The 18,552-nt window shown below is 48.2% G+C and overlaps 1 protein-coding gene across 1 annotated transcript in view; it reads right to left on the bottom strand.

The window, feature by feature from the left end:
* Positions 1 to 7,706: 7,706 nt before the first annotated feature.
* CNTROB (centrobin, centriole duplication and spindle assembly protein) overlaps positions 7,707 to 18,552 on the bottom strand; it is a 35,079-nt gene continuing 24,233 nt past the window's right edge. Inside the window, exons 15-19 of the mRNA XM_063930863.1 lie at positions 13,759 to 13,880; positions 13,536 to 13,587; positions 12,292 to 12,346; positions 8,472 to 8,562; positions 7,707 to 8,392 (exon numbers count right to left, since the gene is read on the bottom strand). Coding sequence (XP_063786933.1) covers positions 8,306 to 8,392; positions 8,472 to 8,562; positions 12,292 to 12,346; positions 13,536 to 13,587; positions 13,759 to 13,880 — 407 coding nt within the window. The 3' untranslated portion in view covers positions 7,707 to 8,305. The remainder of the gene's footprint in view (positions 8,393 to 8,471; positions 8,563 to 12,291; positions 12,347 to 13,535; positions 13,588 to 13,758; positions 13,881 to 18,552) is intronic.

The raw sequence follows: 18,552 nt of genomic DNA, 5'->3' as shown, positions 1-18,552 counted from the left end.
CTACAACGCCTGGGTATGCTCCTGATGAGGTGGCGGATGGTCTACTGAGGGTTCTCCTCCCAGACCTGGACTAAATCATCCGCCAAACTCCTGGACAGTCTGTGGTGTAACGTGGCGTTGGTTGATGGAGCGAGACATGATGTCCCAGATGTGCTCAATTGACCCGCTGCCAAACCGCTCATGCTGGAGAATGTTGCAGGCAGCAGAACGTTCTCCTTGGCGTAACCAGACTCTGTCACGTCTGTCACATGTGCTCAGTGAGAACCTGCTTTCATCTGTGAAGAGCACAGGGCGCCAGTGGCGAATTTGCCAATCTTGGTGTTCTCTGGCAAATGCCAAACGTCCTGCATGGTGTTGGGCTGTAAGCACAACCCCCACCTGTGGATGTCGGGCCCTCATACCTCCCTCATGGAGTCTGTTTCTGATCATTTGAGTAGACACATGCACATTTGTGGCTTGCTGGAGGTCATTTTGCAGGGCTCTGGCAGTGCTCCTCCTGTTCCTCCTTGCACAAAGGCGGAGGTAGCGGTCCTGCTGCTGGGTTGCTGCCCTCCTACGGCCTCCTCCACGTCTCCTGATGTACTGGCCTGTCTCCTGGTAGCGCCTCCATGCTCTGGACACTACGCTGACAGACACAGCAAACCTTCTTGCCACAGCTCGCATTGATGTGCCATCCTGGATGAGCTGCACTACCTGAGCCACTTGTGTGGGTTGTAGGGAGGTCATACAGGCACGTGGAGGCCACACACACTACTGAGCCTCATTTTGACTTGTTTTAAGGACATTACATCAAAGTTGGATCAGCCTGTAGTATGTTTTTCCACTTTAATTTTGAGGGTGGCTCCAAATCCAGACCTCCATGGGTTAATAAATTTGATTTCCATTGATAATTTTTGTGTGATTTTGTTGTCAGCACATTCACCTATGTAAAGAACAAAGTATTTAATAAGAATATTTCATTCATTCAGATCTAGGATGTGTTATTTTAGTGTTCCCTTTATTTTTTTGAGCAGTGTATTTCCTTGCAGTTTCTGAGTAGCTCCAGACCTACTCCTAGATTGCGATCTCCTCAGTCCGTCTAGTTGCTGGTTTGACGTCACAAACACGCCCAGCGTCCGGCCAGCCACTCCCGCGTTTTTCCCTGACACGCCTGCGTTTTTTAGCACACTCCCGGAAAACGCTCAGTTACCACCCAGAAACGCCCCTTTCCTGTCAATCACTCACCGATCAGCAGAGCGATTGAAAAGCTTTGTTCGCCCGTGAGTAAAATAGCATAGATTTGTGTAAAATTGCTTAGCGCGTGCGCCCTGCGGTGCATACGCATGCGCAGAACTGCCGGATTTTAGCCTATTAGCAATTCTGCTAAAAATAGCAGCGAGCGAACAACTCGGAATGTCCACCAGTATCTCATTCTGATATATTTTCTTTAGTTTCTAAATGTATAGACCCAGTTGCTAGTTATGGGGTATGCCTTGCTTCAGCGTTATACCGGCGTTAAACCGAAGTAAAACAGAAGAACAAAAAAACCCCCAGAAAACTGAAGAACTATTTTAAACCAACAAACGTGAGTTTATTTCTTCACATCAATCACCTCTGGGTTGTTTGACCTGAAAACTCCGCACTGAACTCCCTGTTTTGGACATTGTAAAACTTTCCATTTCACCAGCAAATGCTTCTATTTGTACTTTCCGTTTTTATTTAATTACACAGCTATACCAATGAAATGTACCTTTATACACTTATAATTCCTGTCTGAATTACCAATGCATTTTTGACCATACTTACTCCTCTGTCCCCCCTCTGCTTCCCTTCCCCTCCTGTTACCCCACTTTTATTCACCTCTGCCCCACCATGGGCCTACGACCCCACCACTCAGCCCTGCTCTCTCCATTCTCTCCCTGTCATATCACCTCAACTCCATCTGCATCACACTGTTCTCCTTCCCCGCCTACCTCTAGCAATTCCCCTTTGTAGCTCAGACGCTCGCACCATCACTACTCTCTCATTCCTGCCCCCCAATTTAATGTCACCTCAAGGCTTTAGCAACCATGACAAACGCTCTCCTGCGCCCTATCTGTAACAATTTGGTCACCACCCATGACCTTTTCATCTCCAACTCCCTGAATCAACTAGCCTTTACAGAAACCTGGGTTTCCCCATCTGACACCACTTCTCCCGCTCCTCTCTACTGGGGGCCTCACATTTATACACTCCCCTCGGTACGGGGGTCGACGTGGTTGTGTTGGGGTCCTTCTATCCTCCGGTTACTCCTACCACCAGAACCTTCCCTTCTCTACATTTGAGGTTCATGCATAATGCCTCGTCCAACCTGTTAAGCTTTGAGTAGCTGTCATTTGCCGTCTCCTTGGCATTACCACCAAATTCCTTGATCACTTTGCTTCCTGGCTCACTTACTTCCTCTCTTCAGACATTCCCCCCATTATCTTAGGTGATTTCAATATCACAATCGATATCCCCACAGAATCCTCTGCCTCTAAACTCCTCATCCTCACATCTTCACTTGGTCTCTCCCAGTGGACCTCCTCCCCATCCCATGTGAATGGGCACTCACTTGATCTGGTCTCACCCAATGTTGTGATATTTCGGACTTCACAAAGGGCGATCGGGCACCAGTCAAATTGATATAGTATTCATATGTGAAAACCAAAATCGGACAATTAAACCCTTGAAAATTGGGAGGAAAAAAATATATTTTTTTCAATTAATTAACACTGTCCTAGTTGGTGGTGCGCCCAGAGCCAGAAAGTACATATACTAGCAAAAGGGAGAGAGAGAAGGCTCTTGTGTGGAGCCTTCTCTCTCTCCCTTTTGCTAGTATATTTCGGACTTCTCCAACTTCCCATTCACCCTCTCTGACCATCACCTGTTCTCTATTAACTTATCTCTCTCTGCTTCCCCACCTCTACCTCCTAAAGCTACCATCACTAAGCGTAACATTGAGGCCATCAACACCATTTCCTTTACTCCCTGATTAACTCACTTCTCTGTCTCCTGTCCTGAACAAGCTACTTCCTTATACAATGCCTCTCTTACTTCTGCTCTTGACTCTGTTGCTCCAGAAACCACTATTCACCCTTGCATATCAACACCTCAACACTGGCATTCCAAATTCCCAAGATATCTGCAAAAATGTTCACGTACCGCCAAGCGACAGTGGAGGAAATCACTATCTAAAACGGATTTCCTCCATTTCAAATTTATGTTTTCATCCTACAGTGATGCCCTTTCCTTCTCTAAACAGTCATACTTCAGTTCTCAAGACACCAGCATCTCTTTGCTATTGTCAACTCCCTTCTCTGCCCACCCTCACCTCATCATCCTCTATCTTCACGCTCTGCCCTTAAAATTTGCCACCTACTTCACATCCAAAATTGATGCCATATGTCTGGACATCACATCCCAACAGACCCTCAGCTATTTTCCCCCTCGTTTTTCTGACCACCCCTCCACATCCATCTAACCAACTCTGACTTATTTTTCCCCTGTAACTGGAGATGAAGTAATGACCCTCATCTGGTTCTCCCCCCAACTCGACCCTATCCATTGCCGCCTCCTCCGCTACCTCTCTTTCTGCCTGTTCCCATATTGCCCATCTCCTCAATCTCTCCCTCTCATAAGGCACTGTGCCCTCTGTCTTCAAGCATACCATTGTCTTCCCTATTCTTAAAAAAAACCTACCCTTTATCTGAACACTCTCCAGCTACCGACCCATCTCTCTTCTCCATTTTGCCTCCAAACTCCTTGAGGCTATTGTCTACAACCGCCTTACTGCCTTTCTTTCCTCCCACTCCCTGCTTGATCGATGTTAGTCTGGCTTTCGTCGTCTCTGCTCCACTTAAACTGCCCTCATGAAAGTATGCAATGCCCTCACTGCTGCCAAATCCGAGGGCCACTACTCTCTGCTTATTCTCCTTGACCACTCTGCTGCTTTTGACACTGTGGACCATCCTCTCCTCATGCAAATCCTTCTCTGCCTTGGTCTGTGTGATACTGCCCCCTCCTGGCTGTCCTCCTACCTATCTGACTGCTCCTTCTGTCTCCTCTCATGACTCCACCTCCCCCGTACTTCCCCTAACAGTAGGTTTTTTCCCAAGGTTCTGTTCTCTGCCTTCTCCTTTACGCTAAGCATCCTCCACCTTCATTCGGGAGCGGCCAGTCACCATACCTACGCTGCAATACCAGCTTGAAGATGGCTGGCGGGGGTGGGGGGTGGTGTTGCAAGCCACAGGATCTATTCCCACTCTATGGGTGACGAGTGGAAATAGTCCCTGTTGGGCGGGATATTCATCGTGCGGGATCCCGGCGTCGGTAGTTCACATAACCAAATCCCATTGATTCACCCTTTTGACTACCAATATCATCTCTATGCTGATGATACTCAAATCTACCTTTCCTCACGAGACCTCACTTTCTCGTCACTCGTATCTCCAGCTGTCTCTCTGCTATCTCTTCTTGGAAGTCCCAGCACTTTCTTGAACTTAACATGTCTAAGACCGAGCTGATCATCTTCCCACCCTCCTGCATAACCTCTCCCACAATTTTACCATCTATTGACGGCATAACTATCACCTCTAGCCCTCAAGTGCACAGGCTTGGAGTGATCATTGATTCCTCACTCTCCTTCAAACCTCACATTCAGCACCTCTTGCAGTCCTGCACTTCCATCTCAAAAATATTTCCAGGATCAGACCCTTTCTCACCCAGGATGCTACTAAGACCCTTATCCACTCACTGGTCATCTCCAAATAGGAGGACATTACAGTAGTCCAATCTGGCCTTCCTGACAAACACCTCTCTCCACTCCAATCTATCCTCAATGCTGCTGCCCGGCTCATCTTCCTCACCAAACATACTACGTCCACCTCCCCTCTCTTATAAGCCCTTTCATTGGCTCCCCTTCCGAATCCAATTCAAGCTTCTCACACTCACTTACAAAGCCCTCAGCCATTCACATATTTAACTGTTTCTCCCTTTACACTCCCACCCACCTACCCACCCTCTTGGCTCCACAAATACATGCTGCTTTTCCTCCTGAAAAGCTAATCATTTCCTCCCATTTTGGCCTCCCAAGATTTTGTCCGTTGTGCTCCCTGCCTCTGGAATTCTCTACCATCTCTCCCTATCAGACTCTCCAGCTCTTTAAAACTTTAAACATGCTCTCAAGACACACTTCATCAAACCCAGCCGTCTCTCATCCTAACCCTCTGTTCCATGATCACTGTCTACCCCATCTGTGTCCCCCTGTCTGTCTGCCCCACCCCTTCAGAATGTAAGCTCTCACAAGCAGGGCCCTCTCTCCTCATGTGCTTTTCTCTTAAGACTATTTTCTAATCCATACACTTTACATTGTCACAAAACCCTCGGTTTCTACCACCATGATGCTTATTTCAGTATCCTGTCAACTGATGCAGAAATGTTTATATACGCTGTACTTGTCATACATTGTCTTGTACTGTAAGTTATTGTTTTGCTCATTTGTTTATGTACTTTGTTAGGCGCTGCGGAACCCTTGTGGCGCCATCTAAATAAATGATAATAATTATAGAGGAATACGCAGGGTGTAGGGATATCCTTACATATCATACAGGAATACGCAGGATGTAGGGACAGCCTTGCATATCACACAGGAATAAGCAGGGTGTAGGGATATCCTTGCATATCATACTGGAATAAGCAGGGTGTAGGGATATCCTTGCATATCACACAGGAATAAGCGGGGTGTAGGGATAGCCTTGCATATCATACAGGAATAAGCAGGGTGTAGGGATATCCTTGCATATCACACAGGAATAAGCAAGGTGTAGGGATATCCTTGCATATCATACAGGAATAAGCAAGGTGTAGGGATATCCTTGCATATCATTCAGGAATAAGCAGGGTGTAGGGATAGCCTTGCATATCACACAGGAATAAGCAGGGTGTAGGGATAGCCTTGCATATCACACAGGGATAAGCAGGGTGTAGGGATAGCCTTGCATATCATACAGGAATACGCAGGGTGTAGGGATAGCATTGCATATCATACAGGAATACGCAGGGTGTAGGGATAGCCTTGCATATGATACAGGAATATGCAGGGTGTAGGGATAGCCTTGCATATCACACAGGAATAAGCAGGGTGTAGGGATAGCCTTGCATATCACACAGGGATAAGCGGGGTGTAGGGATAGCCTTGCATATCACACAGGGATAAGCGGGGTGTAGGGATAGCCTTGCATATCATACAGGAATAAGCAGGGTGTAGGGATAGCCTTGCATATCATACAGGAATAAGCAGGGTATAGGGATAGCCTTGCATATCATACAGGAATAAGCGGGGTGTAGGGATAGCCTTGCATATCATACAGGAATAAGCAGGGTGTAGGGATAGCCTTGCATATCATACAGGAATAAGCGGGGTGTAGGGATAGCCTTGCATATCATACAGGAATAAGCGGGGTGTAGGGATAGCCTTGCATAATATACAGGAATAAGCGGGGTGTAGGGATAGCCTTGCATATCATACAGGAATAAGCGGGGTGTAGGGATAGCCTTGCATATCATACAGGAATATGCAGGGTGTAGGGATAGCCTTGCATATCATACAGGAATAAGCGGGGTGTAGGGATAGCCTTGCATATCATACAGGAATAAGCAGGGTGTAGGGATAGCCTTGCATATCACACAGGAATACGCAGGGTGTAGGGATAGCCTCGCATATCACACAGGAATAAGCAGGGTGTAGGGATAGCCTCGCATATCATACAGGAATAAGCAGGGTGTAGGGATAGCCTTGCATATCATACAGGAATACGCATGGTGCAGGGATAGCCTTGCATATCACACAGGAATACGCAGGGTGTAGGGATAGCCTTGCATATCATACAGGAATAAGCGGGGTGTAGGGATAGCCTTGCATATCATACAGGAATAAGCAGGGTGTAGAGATAGCCTTGCATATCACACAGGAATACGCATGGTGTAGGGATAGCCTTGCATATCACACAGGAATAAGCAGGGTGTAGGGATAGCCTCGCATATCATACAGGAATAAGCAGGGTGTAGGGATAGCCTTGCATATCATACAGGAATAAGCAGGGTGTAGGGATAGCCTTGCATATCACACAGGAATACGCATGGTGTAGGGATAGCCTTGCATATCACACAGGAATAAGCAGGGTGTAGGGATAGCCTCGCATATCATACAGGAATAAGCAGGGTGTAGGGATAGCCTTGCATATCATACAGGAATACGCATGGTGCAGGGATAGCCTTGCATATCATACAGGAATAAGCAGGGTGTAGGGATAGCCTTGCATATCATACAGGAATAAGCGGGGTGTAGGGATAGCCTTGCATATCATACAGGAATAAGCAGGGTGTAGGGATAGCCTTGCATATCATACAGGAATAAGCAGGGTGTAGGGATAGCCTTGCATATGATACAGGAATAAGCAGGGTGTAGGGATAGCCTTGCATATGATACAGGAATAAGCAGGGTGTAGAGATAGCCTTGCATATCATACAGGAATACGCATGGTGCAGGGATAGCCTTGCATATCATACAGGAATAAGCAGGGTGTAGGGATAGCCTTGCATATCATACAGGAATAAGCGGGGTGTAGGGATAGCCTTGCATATGATACAGGAATAAGCGGGGTGTAGGGATAGCCTTGCATATGATACAGGAATAACAATACAGAATATTTTCATGAAAACATCAATTTTATTATGTAAAAATAATTTACACGAACATCTTTCTTTTTAAATAAAAATAAATATGCTTAGCAAGCGCAATTTGCATATGTACAGAGATCTTTATAAAAAAAAGAAGAAGAAATAAATAAATAAATAAGTAAGTAAGTAAAGATGGTTGGCTCCCTCCAGTCCCCGCCCGTCCTGAGAACAGAGGACTGATGAAGGATAATATCCTCCGATGACGATGGAGCGCGTCCGGTAGGCACTTTGTTACATACTGATATAGCAAGGCACGTCGTAATAGCAATACAATGAATGCCACAGGCTGATTATATGTAGGAATGCATCCCAGAATCCTTTAGGAAATCACCTGCTCATTTAATTAGCCCTTTATGTGTCTCCTAAGGTGACTATAAATCAGGTGGGTAAAACCGCAGGGACTATCTGCCCGGAGACCGCGATGATACGCGTAGTCCGAGTATCATGGAGGTGGACAGGTAGTCACGTGCAGTCTCAGCGCTTTGTAACCAGGTGATCCACCTTCATGTTACACTGACCCCTGCCTGCCAGCACATATACAGAGGTAAGTTATACGGGTGCAGTCCCTCTATTTCCAGACTCCAGGGCGCCCTCCTCTCGCAGACACCCGCTTCAGTGGTTTGGCTGGGTTGGGGCGACGCTGGCTGGACAATACCTGAGAAGCAGATAGAGTGGGGTGAGAAGAAATGTCTACACAAGTAACAACCTGAGGGTCCGGTACACGGGACACCTACCTCTTTCCTCACTGCCACCGGCGCTTTACGCTCTGCCTGTTTCTTGGGATTACTCTCCAGTTTGGAGACATCCGCATTGTGCTCCTCCAATCTATATACAGAGGTAACATTAGAGAGGTGTACACAACATAAGCACTAGTGATAGATAGCTGTGAGCAATAGTGATAGATAGCTGTGTACAGTAAAGAGAGCACTAGTGATAGATAGCTGTGTACAGTACAGAGTACTAGTGATAGAGAGCTGTGTACAGTACAGACATCACTAGTGATAGATAGTTGTGAGCAATAGGGATAGATAGCGGTGTACAGTACAGAGAGCACTAGTGATGATAGCTGTGTACAGTAGAGAGAGCGCTAGTGATAGAGAACAGTGTAAAGTACAGACAGCACTAGTGATAGTTGTGAGCAATAGGGATAGATAGCTGTGTACAGTAGAGCACTAGTGATAGAGAGCTGTGTACAGTACAGAGAGCACTAGTGATAGAGAGCAGTGTACAGTACAGAGCACTAGTGATAGAGAGCTGTGTACAGTACAGAGAGCACTAGTGATAGAGAGCAGTGTACAGTACAGACAGCACTAGTGATAGATAGTTGTGATCAATAGGGATAGATAGCTGTGTACAGTAAAGAGAGCACTAGTGATAGATAGCTGTGTACAGTACAGAGCACTAGTGATAGAGAGCTGTGTACAGTACAGAGAGCACTAGTGATAGAGAGCAGTGTACAGTACAGAGAGCACTAGTGATAGAGAGCAGTGTACAGTACAGACAGCACTAGTGATAGATAGTTGTGAGCAATAGGGATAGATAGCGGTGTACAGTACAGAGAGCACTAGTGATGATAGCTGTGTACAGTACAGAGAGCACTAGTGATAGAGAGCAGTGTACAGTACAGACAGCACTAGTGATAGATAGTTGTGAGCAATAGGGATAGATAGCGGTGTACAGTAGAGAGAGCACTAGTGATGATAGCTGTGTACAGTAGAGAGAGCGCTAGTGATACAGAACAGTGTAAAGTACAGACAGCACTAGTGATAGTTGTGAGCAATAGGGATAGATAGCTGTGTACAGTACAGAGAGCACTAGGGATAGCAGTGTACAGTACAGACAGAACTAATGACAGATAGATGTGAGCAATAGTGATAGATAACTGTGTACAGTACAGAGAGCACTAGTGATAGAGAGCAGTATACAGTACAGAGAGCGCTAGTGATATATAGCAGTGTACAGTACAGAGAGCACTAGTGATAGGGAACAGTGTAAAGTACAGACAGCACTAGTGATAGTTGTGAGCAATAGGGATAGATAGCTGTGTACAGTACAGAGAGCACTAGGGATAGCAGTGTACAGTACAGACAGAACTAGTGACAGATAGATGTGAGCAATAGTGATAGAAAACTGTGTACAGTACAGAGAGCACTAGTGATAGAGAGCTATATACAGTAGAGCGCTAATGATATATAGCAGTGTACAGTATAGACAGCACTAGTGATAGATAGCCGTGTACACTACAGAGAGCACTAGTGATACATAGCAGTGTACTGTACAGAAAGCACTAGTGATAGAGAGCAGGGGAGATATAGGTGTATGTGTTACACAGAGGAGCAGGGGAGAGATAGGTGTATGTGTTACACAGAGGAGCAGGGGAGATAGCTGTATGTGATACACAGAGGAGCAGGGGAGAGATAGGTGTATGTGTTACACAGAGGAGCAGGGGAGAGATAGGTGTATGTGTTACACAGAGGAGCAGGGGGGAGATAGGTGTATGTGATACACAGAGGAGCAGGGGAGAGATAGGTGTATGTGTTACACAGAGGAGCAGGGGAGAGATAGGTGTATGTGATACACAGAGGAGCAGGGGAGAGATAGGTGTATGTGTTACACAGAGGAGCAGGGGAGAGATAGGTGTATGTGATACACAGAGGAGCAGGGGAGAGATAGGTGTATGTGTTACACAGAGGAGCAGGGGAGAGATAGGTGTATGTGTTACACAGAGGAGCAGGGGAGAGATAGGTGTATGTGATACACAGAGGAGCAGGGGAGAGATAGGTGTATGTGATACACAGAGGAGCAGGGGAGAGATAGGTGTATGTGATACACAGAGGAGCAGGGGAGAGATAGGTGTACGTGTTACACAGAGGAGCAGGGGAGAGATAGGTGTACGTGTTACACAGAGGAGCAGGGGAGAGATAGGTGTACGTGTTACACAGAGGAGCAGGGGAGAGATCGGTGTACGTGATACACAGAGGAGCAGGGGAGAGATAGGTGTATGTGATACACAGAGGAGCAGGGGAGAGATAGGTGTATGTGATACACAGAGGAGCAGGGGAGAGATAGGTGTATGTGATACACAGAGGAGCAGGGGAGAGATAGGTGTATGTGATACACAGAGGAGCAGGGGAGAGATAGGTGTATGTGATACACAGAGGAGCAGGGGAGAGATAGGTGTATGTGTTACACAGAGGAGCAGGGGAGAGATAGGTGTATGTGATACACAGAGGAGCAGGGGAGAGATAGGTGTATGTGATACACAGAGGAGCAGGGGAGAGATAGGTGTATGTGATACACAGAGGAGCAGGGGAGAGATAGGTGTATGTGATACACAGAGGAGCAGGGGAGAGATAGCTGTATGTGTTACACAGAGGAGCAGGGGAGTGATAGCTGTATGTGTTACACAGAGGAGCAGGGGAGAGATAGGTGTATGTGTTACACAGAGGAGCAGGGGAGAGATAGGTGTATGTGTTACACAGAGGAGCAGGGGAGAGATAGCTGTATGTGATACACAGAGGAGCAGGGGAGAGATAGGTGTATGTGATACACAGAGGAGCAGGGGAGAGATAGGTGTATGTGTTACACAGAGGAGCAGGGGAGAGATAGGTGTATGTGTTACACAGAGGAGCAGGGGGAGATAGGTGTATGTGTTACACAGAGGAGCAGGGGAGAGATAGGTGTACGTGATACACAGAGGAGCAGGGGAGAGACAGCTGTACGTGTTACACAGAGGAGCAGGGGAGAGATAGGTGTACGTGTTACACAGAGGAGCAGGGGAGAGACAGCTGTACGTGTTACACAGAGGAGCAGGGGAGAGATAGCTGTACGTGTTACATAGAGGAGCAGGGGAGAGATAGGTGTATGTGTTACACAGAGGAGCAGGGGAGAGATAGCTGTATGTGTTACACAGAGGAGCAGGGGAGAGATAGGTGTACGTGTTACACAGAGGAGCAGGGGAGAGATAGGTGTACGTGTTACACAGAGGAGCAGGGGAGAGATAGGTGTATGTGTTACACAGAGGAGCAGGGGAGAGATAGGTGTACGTGTTACACAGAGGAGCAGGGGAGAGATAGCTGTATGTGTTACACAGAGGAGCAGGGGAGAGATAGGTGTACGTGTTACACAGAGGAGCAGGGGAGAGATAGGTGTATGTGATACACAGAGGAGCAGGGGAGAGATAGCTGTACGTGATACACAGAGGAGCAGGGGAGAGATAGCTGTACGTGATACACAGAGGAGCAGGGGAGAGATAGCTGTATGTGTTACACAGAGGAGAGATAGCTGTATGTGATGCACAGAGGAGCAGGGGAGAGATAGCTGTATGTGATACACAGAGGAGCAGGGGGAGAGATAGCTGTATGTGATACACAGAGGAGCAGGGGAGAGATAGGTGTATGTGATACACAGAGGAGCAGGGGAGAGATAGCTGTATGTGTTACACAGAGGAGCAGGGGAGAGATAGGTGTATGTGATACACAGAGGAGCAGGGGGAGAGATAGCTGTATGTGTTACACAGAGGAGCAGGGGGATAAGGAGAAAGGGATATATTACCTGTGAAGGGTCTGGTTTTCTGTACTCAGTAGATACTGACACAGCTCAGACATATCTGATAGAAGACATCAGAAAGTACACAATGATTCCAGGAGCTGTGACTGCCAGACGGCTATACATACAATGTCTGCACAGCAGCCACTTTATCCGGGACGTTGCACGTTTCTGTATATAGGGCCTAATTCAGCAGGGATCGCTATTCAGCGAATTCGCAAATCGAGCGATTATCGAACAACTGTGCATGCGTAGCGTTCACATTGCGCACGTGCGAGGGGTAATAGTGACAGAAAATGTGTACAGATCGTGATTGCAACGTAGCCGCTGTTTGACTGACAGGAAGCCGGCGTTTCTGGGCGGAAACCTGCGGTCTTGTGGGTGTGTCAGAAAAAACGCAGGCTTGGCCAAGCATATTTGGGGCGGGTCTCAGTCGCAGATTAGTTGCAGCCTCAGACCTACTTACATTTGCTCAGATGGCAAAAAATCTTCGATGTTCTGTAAATTGCGTATGCATCTGCGAATGGAAAGTGATCTGCACTGCATTCGCAAACTTGCACGGGGCGTTTTAATTTCCTGTCAGGGTGGCGCCTTTCTACTCGCAGACAACTGCAAATTCTCAAAATAATGATCCATGCTGAATTAGGCGCATAATGGGGGTCATTCCGAGTTGATCCCTAGCTGCAGTTCGCAGCGCAACGATCAGTGAAAAAAACGGCTAATCTGCGGATGCACCGCAATGCACACGCGCGACGTACGGGTACAAAGTCCTTTGTGGTTTTTCACAGGTTCTAGCGAAGCTTTCAGTCGCACGGCACAACGTAAGAAGATTGACATGAAGTGGGCGTTTCTGGGTGTCAACCGACCGTTTTTAGGGAGTGCTTAGAAAAACGCAGGCGTGTCGGGGAAAACGCAGGCGTGGCTGGGCGGGTCTGTGACGTCAAAAGCCGTCCCACCATTGTTAGAATCAACGCACACGAAGAGTAACTACAGGGCTGGTCTTGTTTTGCGCAAAAAGATGTTGCAGGCGCTCTGCTGCACAGGCGTTCGCACTTCTGCAAAGCGAAAATACACTCACCGGTGGGCGGCGACAATGCGTTTGCACGGCTGCTAAAACTAGCTAGCGAGCGATCAACTCAGAATGACCCCCAATCACTGTACTATCTGCCCCCCATTCAGCATGATCTCTGTACCCCAAAGTCACCCAGTGGTACTGTACTGACCCCACTTTATAGCACCCAGCCACTCACCAGGACTTTTATCCTGCTCATTCAGGGGGTCCCCTGGGGTCCTGTCCAATAACTAAGGAGAAAGGAGGGGAAGAGAGATGGAGAACATTAATATCTGCTGGAAGAGAGCTCGCAGCTGGATGCACAGTAATGGCGGTAGTGCAATGAGGAGGCGGCAGAGGCAGCGCGGTATAACATCGGATCACCATTACCAGCGCACAGCGACCTCAGAGCCGGATCTCACCATGCGGATGTAGTACTGAAGGACAGGATTCGGGGTGGCTCTGTCCTCGCCCGCTCTCCAGTTTTGGGGTATCTCCTCCTGGAGGGGGTGCTCTGGAGACGTCTGGGCGAATGTGGTAGAGACTGAGGGAAGGGAAGAGAGAAGGGAAATATAATGAATGGATGGAGTAGTCTATTGATCTGACCCCCCATGGATACGCTAAACCCCCCTGCAGGAGTCTCTGCTCATTAAGTCTGACTCCCCGCCGTCCCTCGTTAATAAATAATACCCCATCTAACCACAGAGAAGATTAACCCGCTCATTGCCCCAGACCCTGGGAGGACAGCGCCCATTCATAAGATTAACTCATTCCTCACTGAGGAACTGGCGTTACGACCGACACATTGCAGCAGAGCGCTCCGCACCTGTAACTACAGGAAGGTGACCCGCATCCCACTAAAAGTACAATGACGTGCAGCAGACTACAGCAGAGCGCTTTGCAAGGACCATGGGAGGATCAGTAACTACCCTGTGACTACAGGTAGGTGACCCACATCCCGTCACAGCAACAATGACACGCAGCAGACTACAGCAGAGCGCTCCGCACCTGTAACTACAGGAAGGTGACCCACATCCCACTAAAAGTACAATGACACGCAGCAGACTACAGCAGAGCGCTCCGCACTGACCATGGGAGCAGCAGTAATTACCCTGTGACTGCAGGTAGGTGACCCACATCCCGTCACAGCAACAATGATACGCAGCAGACTACAGCAGAGCGCTCTGCGCCTGTAACTACAGGAAGGTGACCCACATCCCACTAAAAGTACAATGACGTGCAGCAGACTACAGCAGAGCGCTCCGCACTGACCATGGGAGGAGCAGTAATTACCCTGTGACTACAGGTAGGTGACCCACATCCCATCACAGCAACAATGACACGCAGCAGACTACAGCAGAGCGCTCCGCACTGACCATGGGAGCAGCAGTAATTACCCTGTGACTGCAGGTAGGTGACCCACATCCCATCACAGCAACAGAGATACGCAGCAGACTACAGCAGAGCGCTCTGCACCTGTAACTACAGGAAGGTGACCCACATCCCACTAAAAGTACAATGACGTGCAGCAGACTACAGCAGAGCGCTCCGCACTGACCATGGGAGGAGCAGTAATTACCCTGTGACTGCAGGTAGGTGACCCACATCCCATCACAGCAACAGAGATACGCAGCAGACTACAGCAGAGCGCTCTGCACCTGTAACTACAGGAAGGTGACCCACATCCCACTAAAAGTACAATGACGTGCAGCAGACTACAGCAGAGCGCTCCGCACTGACCATGGGAGGAGCAGTAATTACCCTGTGACTATAGGTAGGTGACCCACATCCCGTCACAGCAACAATGATACGCAGCAGACTACAGCAGAGCGCTCCGCACCTGTAACTACAGGAAAGTGACCCACATCCAACTAAAAGTACAATGACGTGCAGCAGACTACAGCAGAGCGCTCCGCACGGACCATGGGAGGAGCAGTACTACAGGTAGGTGTCCCACATCCCGTCACAGCAACAATGATACGCAGCAGACTACAGCAGAGCGCTCCGCACGGACCATGGGAGGAGCAGTAATTACCCTGTGACTACAGGTAGGTGACCCACATCCCGTCACAGCAACAATGATACGCAGCAGACTACAGCAGAGCGCTCCGCACCTGTAACTACAGGAAGGTGACCCACATCCCACGAAAAGTACAATGACGTGCAGCAGACTACAGCAGAGCGCTCCGCACGGACCATGGGAGGAGCAGTAATTACCTTGTGACTATAGGTAGGTGACCCACATCCCGTCACAGCAACAATGATACGCAGCAGACTACAGCAGAGCGCTCTGCGCCTTTAACTACAGGAAGGTGACCCACATCCCACGAAAAGTACAATGACGTGCAGCAGAGCGCTCCGCACTGACCATGGGAGGATCAGTAATTATCCTGTGACTGCAGGTAGGTGACCCACATCCCGTCACAGCAACAATGATACGCAGCAGACTACAGCAGAGCGCTCCGCACGGACCATGGGAGGAGCAGTAATTACCCTGTGACTACAGTTAAGTGACCCACATCCCATCACAGCAACAATTACACGCAGCAGACTACAGCAGAGCGCTCCGCACTGACCATGGGAGGATCAGTAATTACCCTGTGACTGCAGGTAGGTGACCCACATCCCATCACAGCAACAATGACACGCAGCAGACTACAGCAGAGCGCTCCGCACTGACCATGGGAGGATCAGTAATTACCCTGTGACTGCAGGTAGGTGACCCACATCCCGTCACAGCAACAATGATACACAGCATATGATATGATGGTCTCCGGTAGGATGAGGCACTATGTGGTTACTGGGTCACCGAGAACAGAACGCAGCACAGAGCATATTGCCGGGGTTTATTAGTATACAGTGTGCTCTGCAGGATGTATCCTCAGAAGCTCATCGCTGTAATCTGATAATAACAACAACAACACACCACGGGCACTACACAAGAGTCTGCAATGTGCAATCATTTACAAGGCTATTACATATTGCCCCACATGTGAGGAACACAATCATCCTTATCCCGAATCTGTAGCGTTCCAGAATACGGGAGAATGTACGGAACGCTACTCATGACCCGGGAGGCAAGTTACAGACAACTGTGTCTGAAGGTGGAAGACTCGGTAATGTGACGGATTCAGTGACTGTATTTGAGGCACTCGCCTAAGTAACCCCACCACAAGATTATTTATTTCTCGCTTGTAAATACCCTCTTGGAACTTGCATGGTTTCATAGTTCAAACTTCCTCCTTCTGTGTTTTTCAGCCTTGAAGCTATATAATCTGGCAGACCTGTTTATTGCCATTTCCACTGAATAACACAAAGCTCTGCTGCGCCCTCTGCATTGGAAGCAATTCAACCCCAAGGCATTACGACTAAACAGCGCTACCAGATGATACAGGCACATAGCTGAAAAGCACAGAACACTGTACTAGTACCACAGATGTTGTCTCAATGAGGAAGCCCACTAAAGCGCAGTGTTTGCTCTCAGGAAGCAATCTGGGTTGCGGATTCATTAACTGAAGTCCGGTGGCGCCTCGTGCCGCCCTCTCGAGATATGCAGGGTGATTGGTTCGCGATAGGCAGCCAACCAATCACTAAGAACCGGCGGCATTAGTTAGAACGCCACTTATGCATTCACTAAGAACCAGAAGCAATCAAATCACATAGAATTAGTAACATAAATGAGAAAATAAGAATTTACTTACCGATAATTCTATTTCTCGGAGTCCGTAGTGGATGCTGGGGTTCCTGAAAGGACCATGGGGAATAGCGGCTCCGCAGGAGACAGGGCACAAAAAGCTTTAGGATCAGGTGGTGTGCACTGGCTCCTCCCCCTATGACCCTCCTCCAAGCCTCAGTTAGGTACTGTGCCCGGACGAGCGTACACAATAAGGAAGGATTTATGAATCCCGGGTAAGACTCATACCAGCCACACCAATCACACTGTACAACCTGTGATCTGAACCCAGTTAACAGTATGATAACAGCGGAGCCTCTGAAAGGATGGCTCACAACAATAATAACCCGATTTTTGTAACTATGTACAAGTAATGCAGATAATCCGCACTTGGGATGGGCGCCCAGCATCCACTACGGACTCCGAGAAATAGAATTATCGGTAAGTAAATTCTTATTTTCTCTATCGTCCTAGTGGATGCTGGGGTTCCTGAAAGGACCATGGGGATTATACCAAAGCTCCCAAACGGGCGGGAGAGTGCGGATGACTCTGCAGCACCGAATGAGAGAACTCCAGGTCCTCCTCAGCCAGGGTATCAAATTTGTAGGATTTTACAAACGTGTTTGCCCCTGACTAAATAGCCGCTCGGCAAAGTTGTAAAGCCGAGACCCCTCGGGCAGCCGCCCAAGATGAGCCCACCTTCCTTGTGGAATGGGCATTTACATATTTTGGCTGTGGCAGGCCTGCCACAGAATGTGCAAGCTGAATTGTATTACACATCCAACTAGCAAAAGTCTGCTTAAAAGCAAGAGCACCCAGTTTGTTGGGTGCATACAGGATAACAGCAAGTCAGTTTTCCTGACTCCAGCCGTCCTGGAACCTATATTTTCAGGGCCCTGACCACATCTAGCAACTTGGAGTCCTCCAAGTCCCTAGTAGGCGCAAGACACCACAATAAGCTGGTTCAGGTGAAACACTGACACCACCTTAGGGAGAGAACTGGGGACGAGTCCGCAGCTCTGCCCTGTCCGAATGGACAAACAGATATGGGCTTTTTTGAGAAAAAAAACACCAATTTGACACTCGCCTGGTCCAGGCCATGTCCAAGAGCAAGTTCACTTTTCATGTGAGATGCTTCAAATCCACAGATTTGACTGGTTTCAAACCAATGTGTTTTGAGGAATCCCAGAACTACGTTGAGATCCCACAGTGCCACTGGAGGCACAAAAGGGGGTTGTATATGCAATACTCCCTTGACAAACTTCTGGACTTCAGGAACTGAAGCCAATTCTTTCTGGAAGAAAAATCGACAGGGCCGAAATTTGAACCTTAATGGACCCCAATTTGAGGCCCATAGACACTCCTGTTTGCAAGAAATGCAGGAATCGACCGAGTTGAAATTTCTTCGTGGGGCCTTCCTGGCCTCACACCACGCAACATATTTTCGCCACATGTGGTGATAATGTTGTGCGGTCACCTCCTTTCTGGCTTTGACCAGGGTAGGAATGACCTCTTCCTGAATGCCTTTTCCCTTAGGATCCGG

The sequence above is a fragment of the Pseudophryne corroboree genome, chromosome 6 (genome assembly GCF_028390025.1).
Source record: "Pseudophryne corroboree isolate aPseCor3 chromosome 6, aPseCor3.hap2, whole genome shotgun sequence".
Lineage (NCBI taxonomy): Eukaryota > Metazoa > Chordata > Amphibia > Anura > Myobatrachidae > Pseudophryne > Pseudophryne corroboree.
This window is presented reverse-complemented; position numbering and strand designations above follow the sequence as displayed.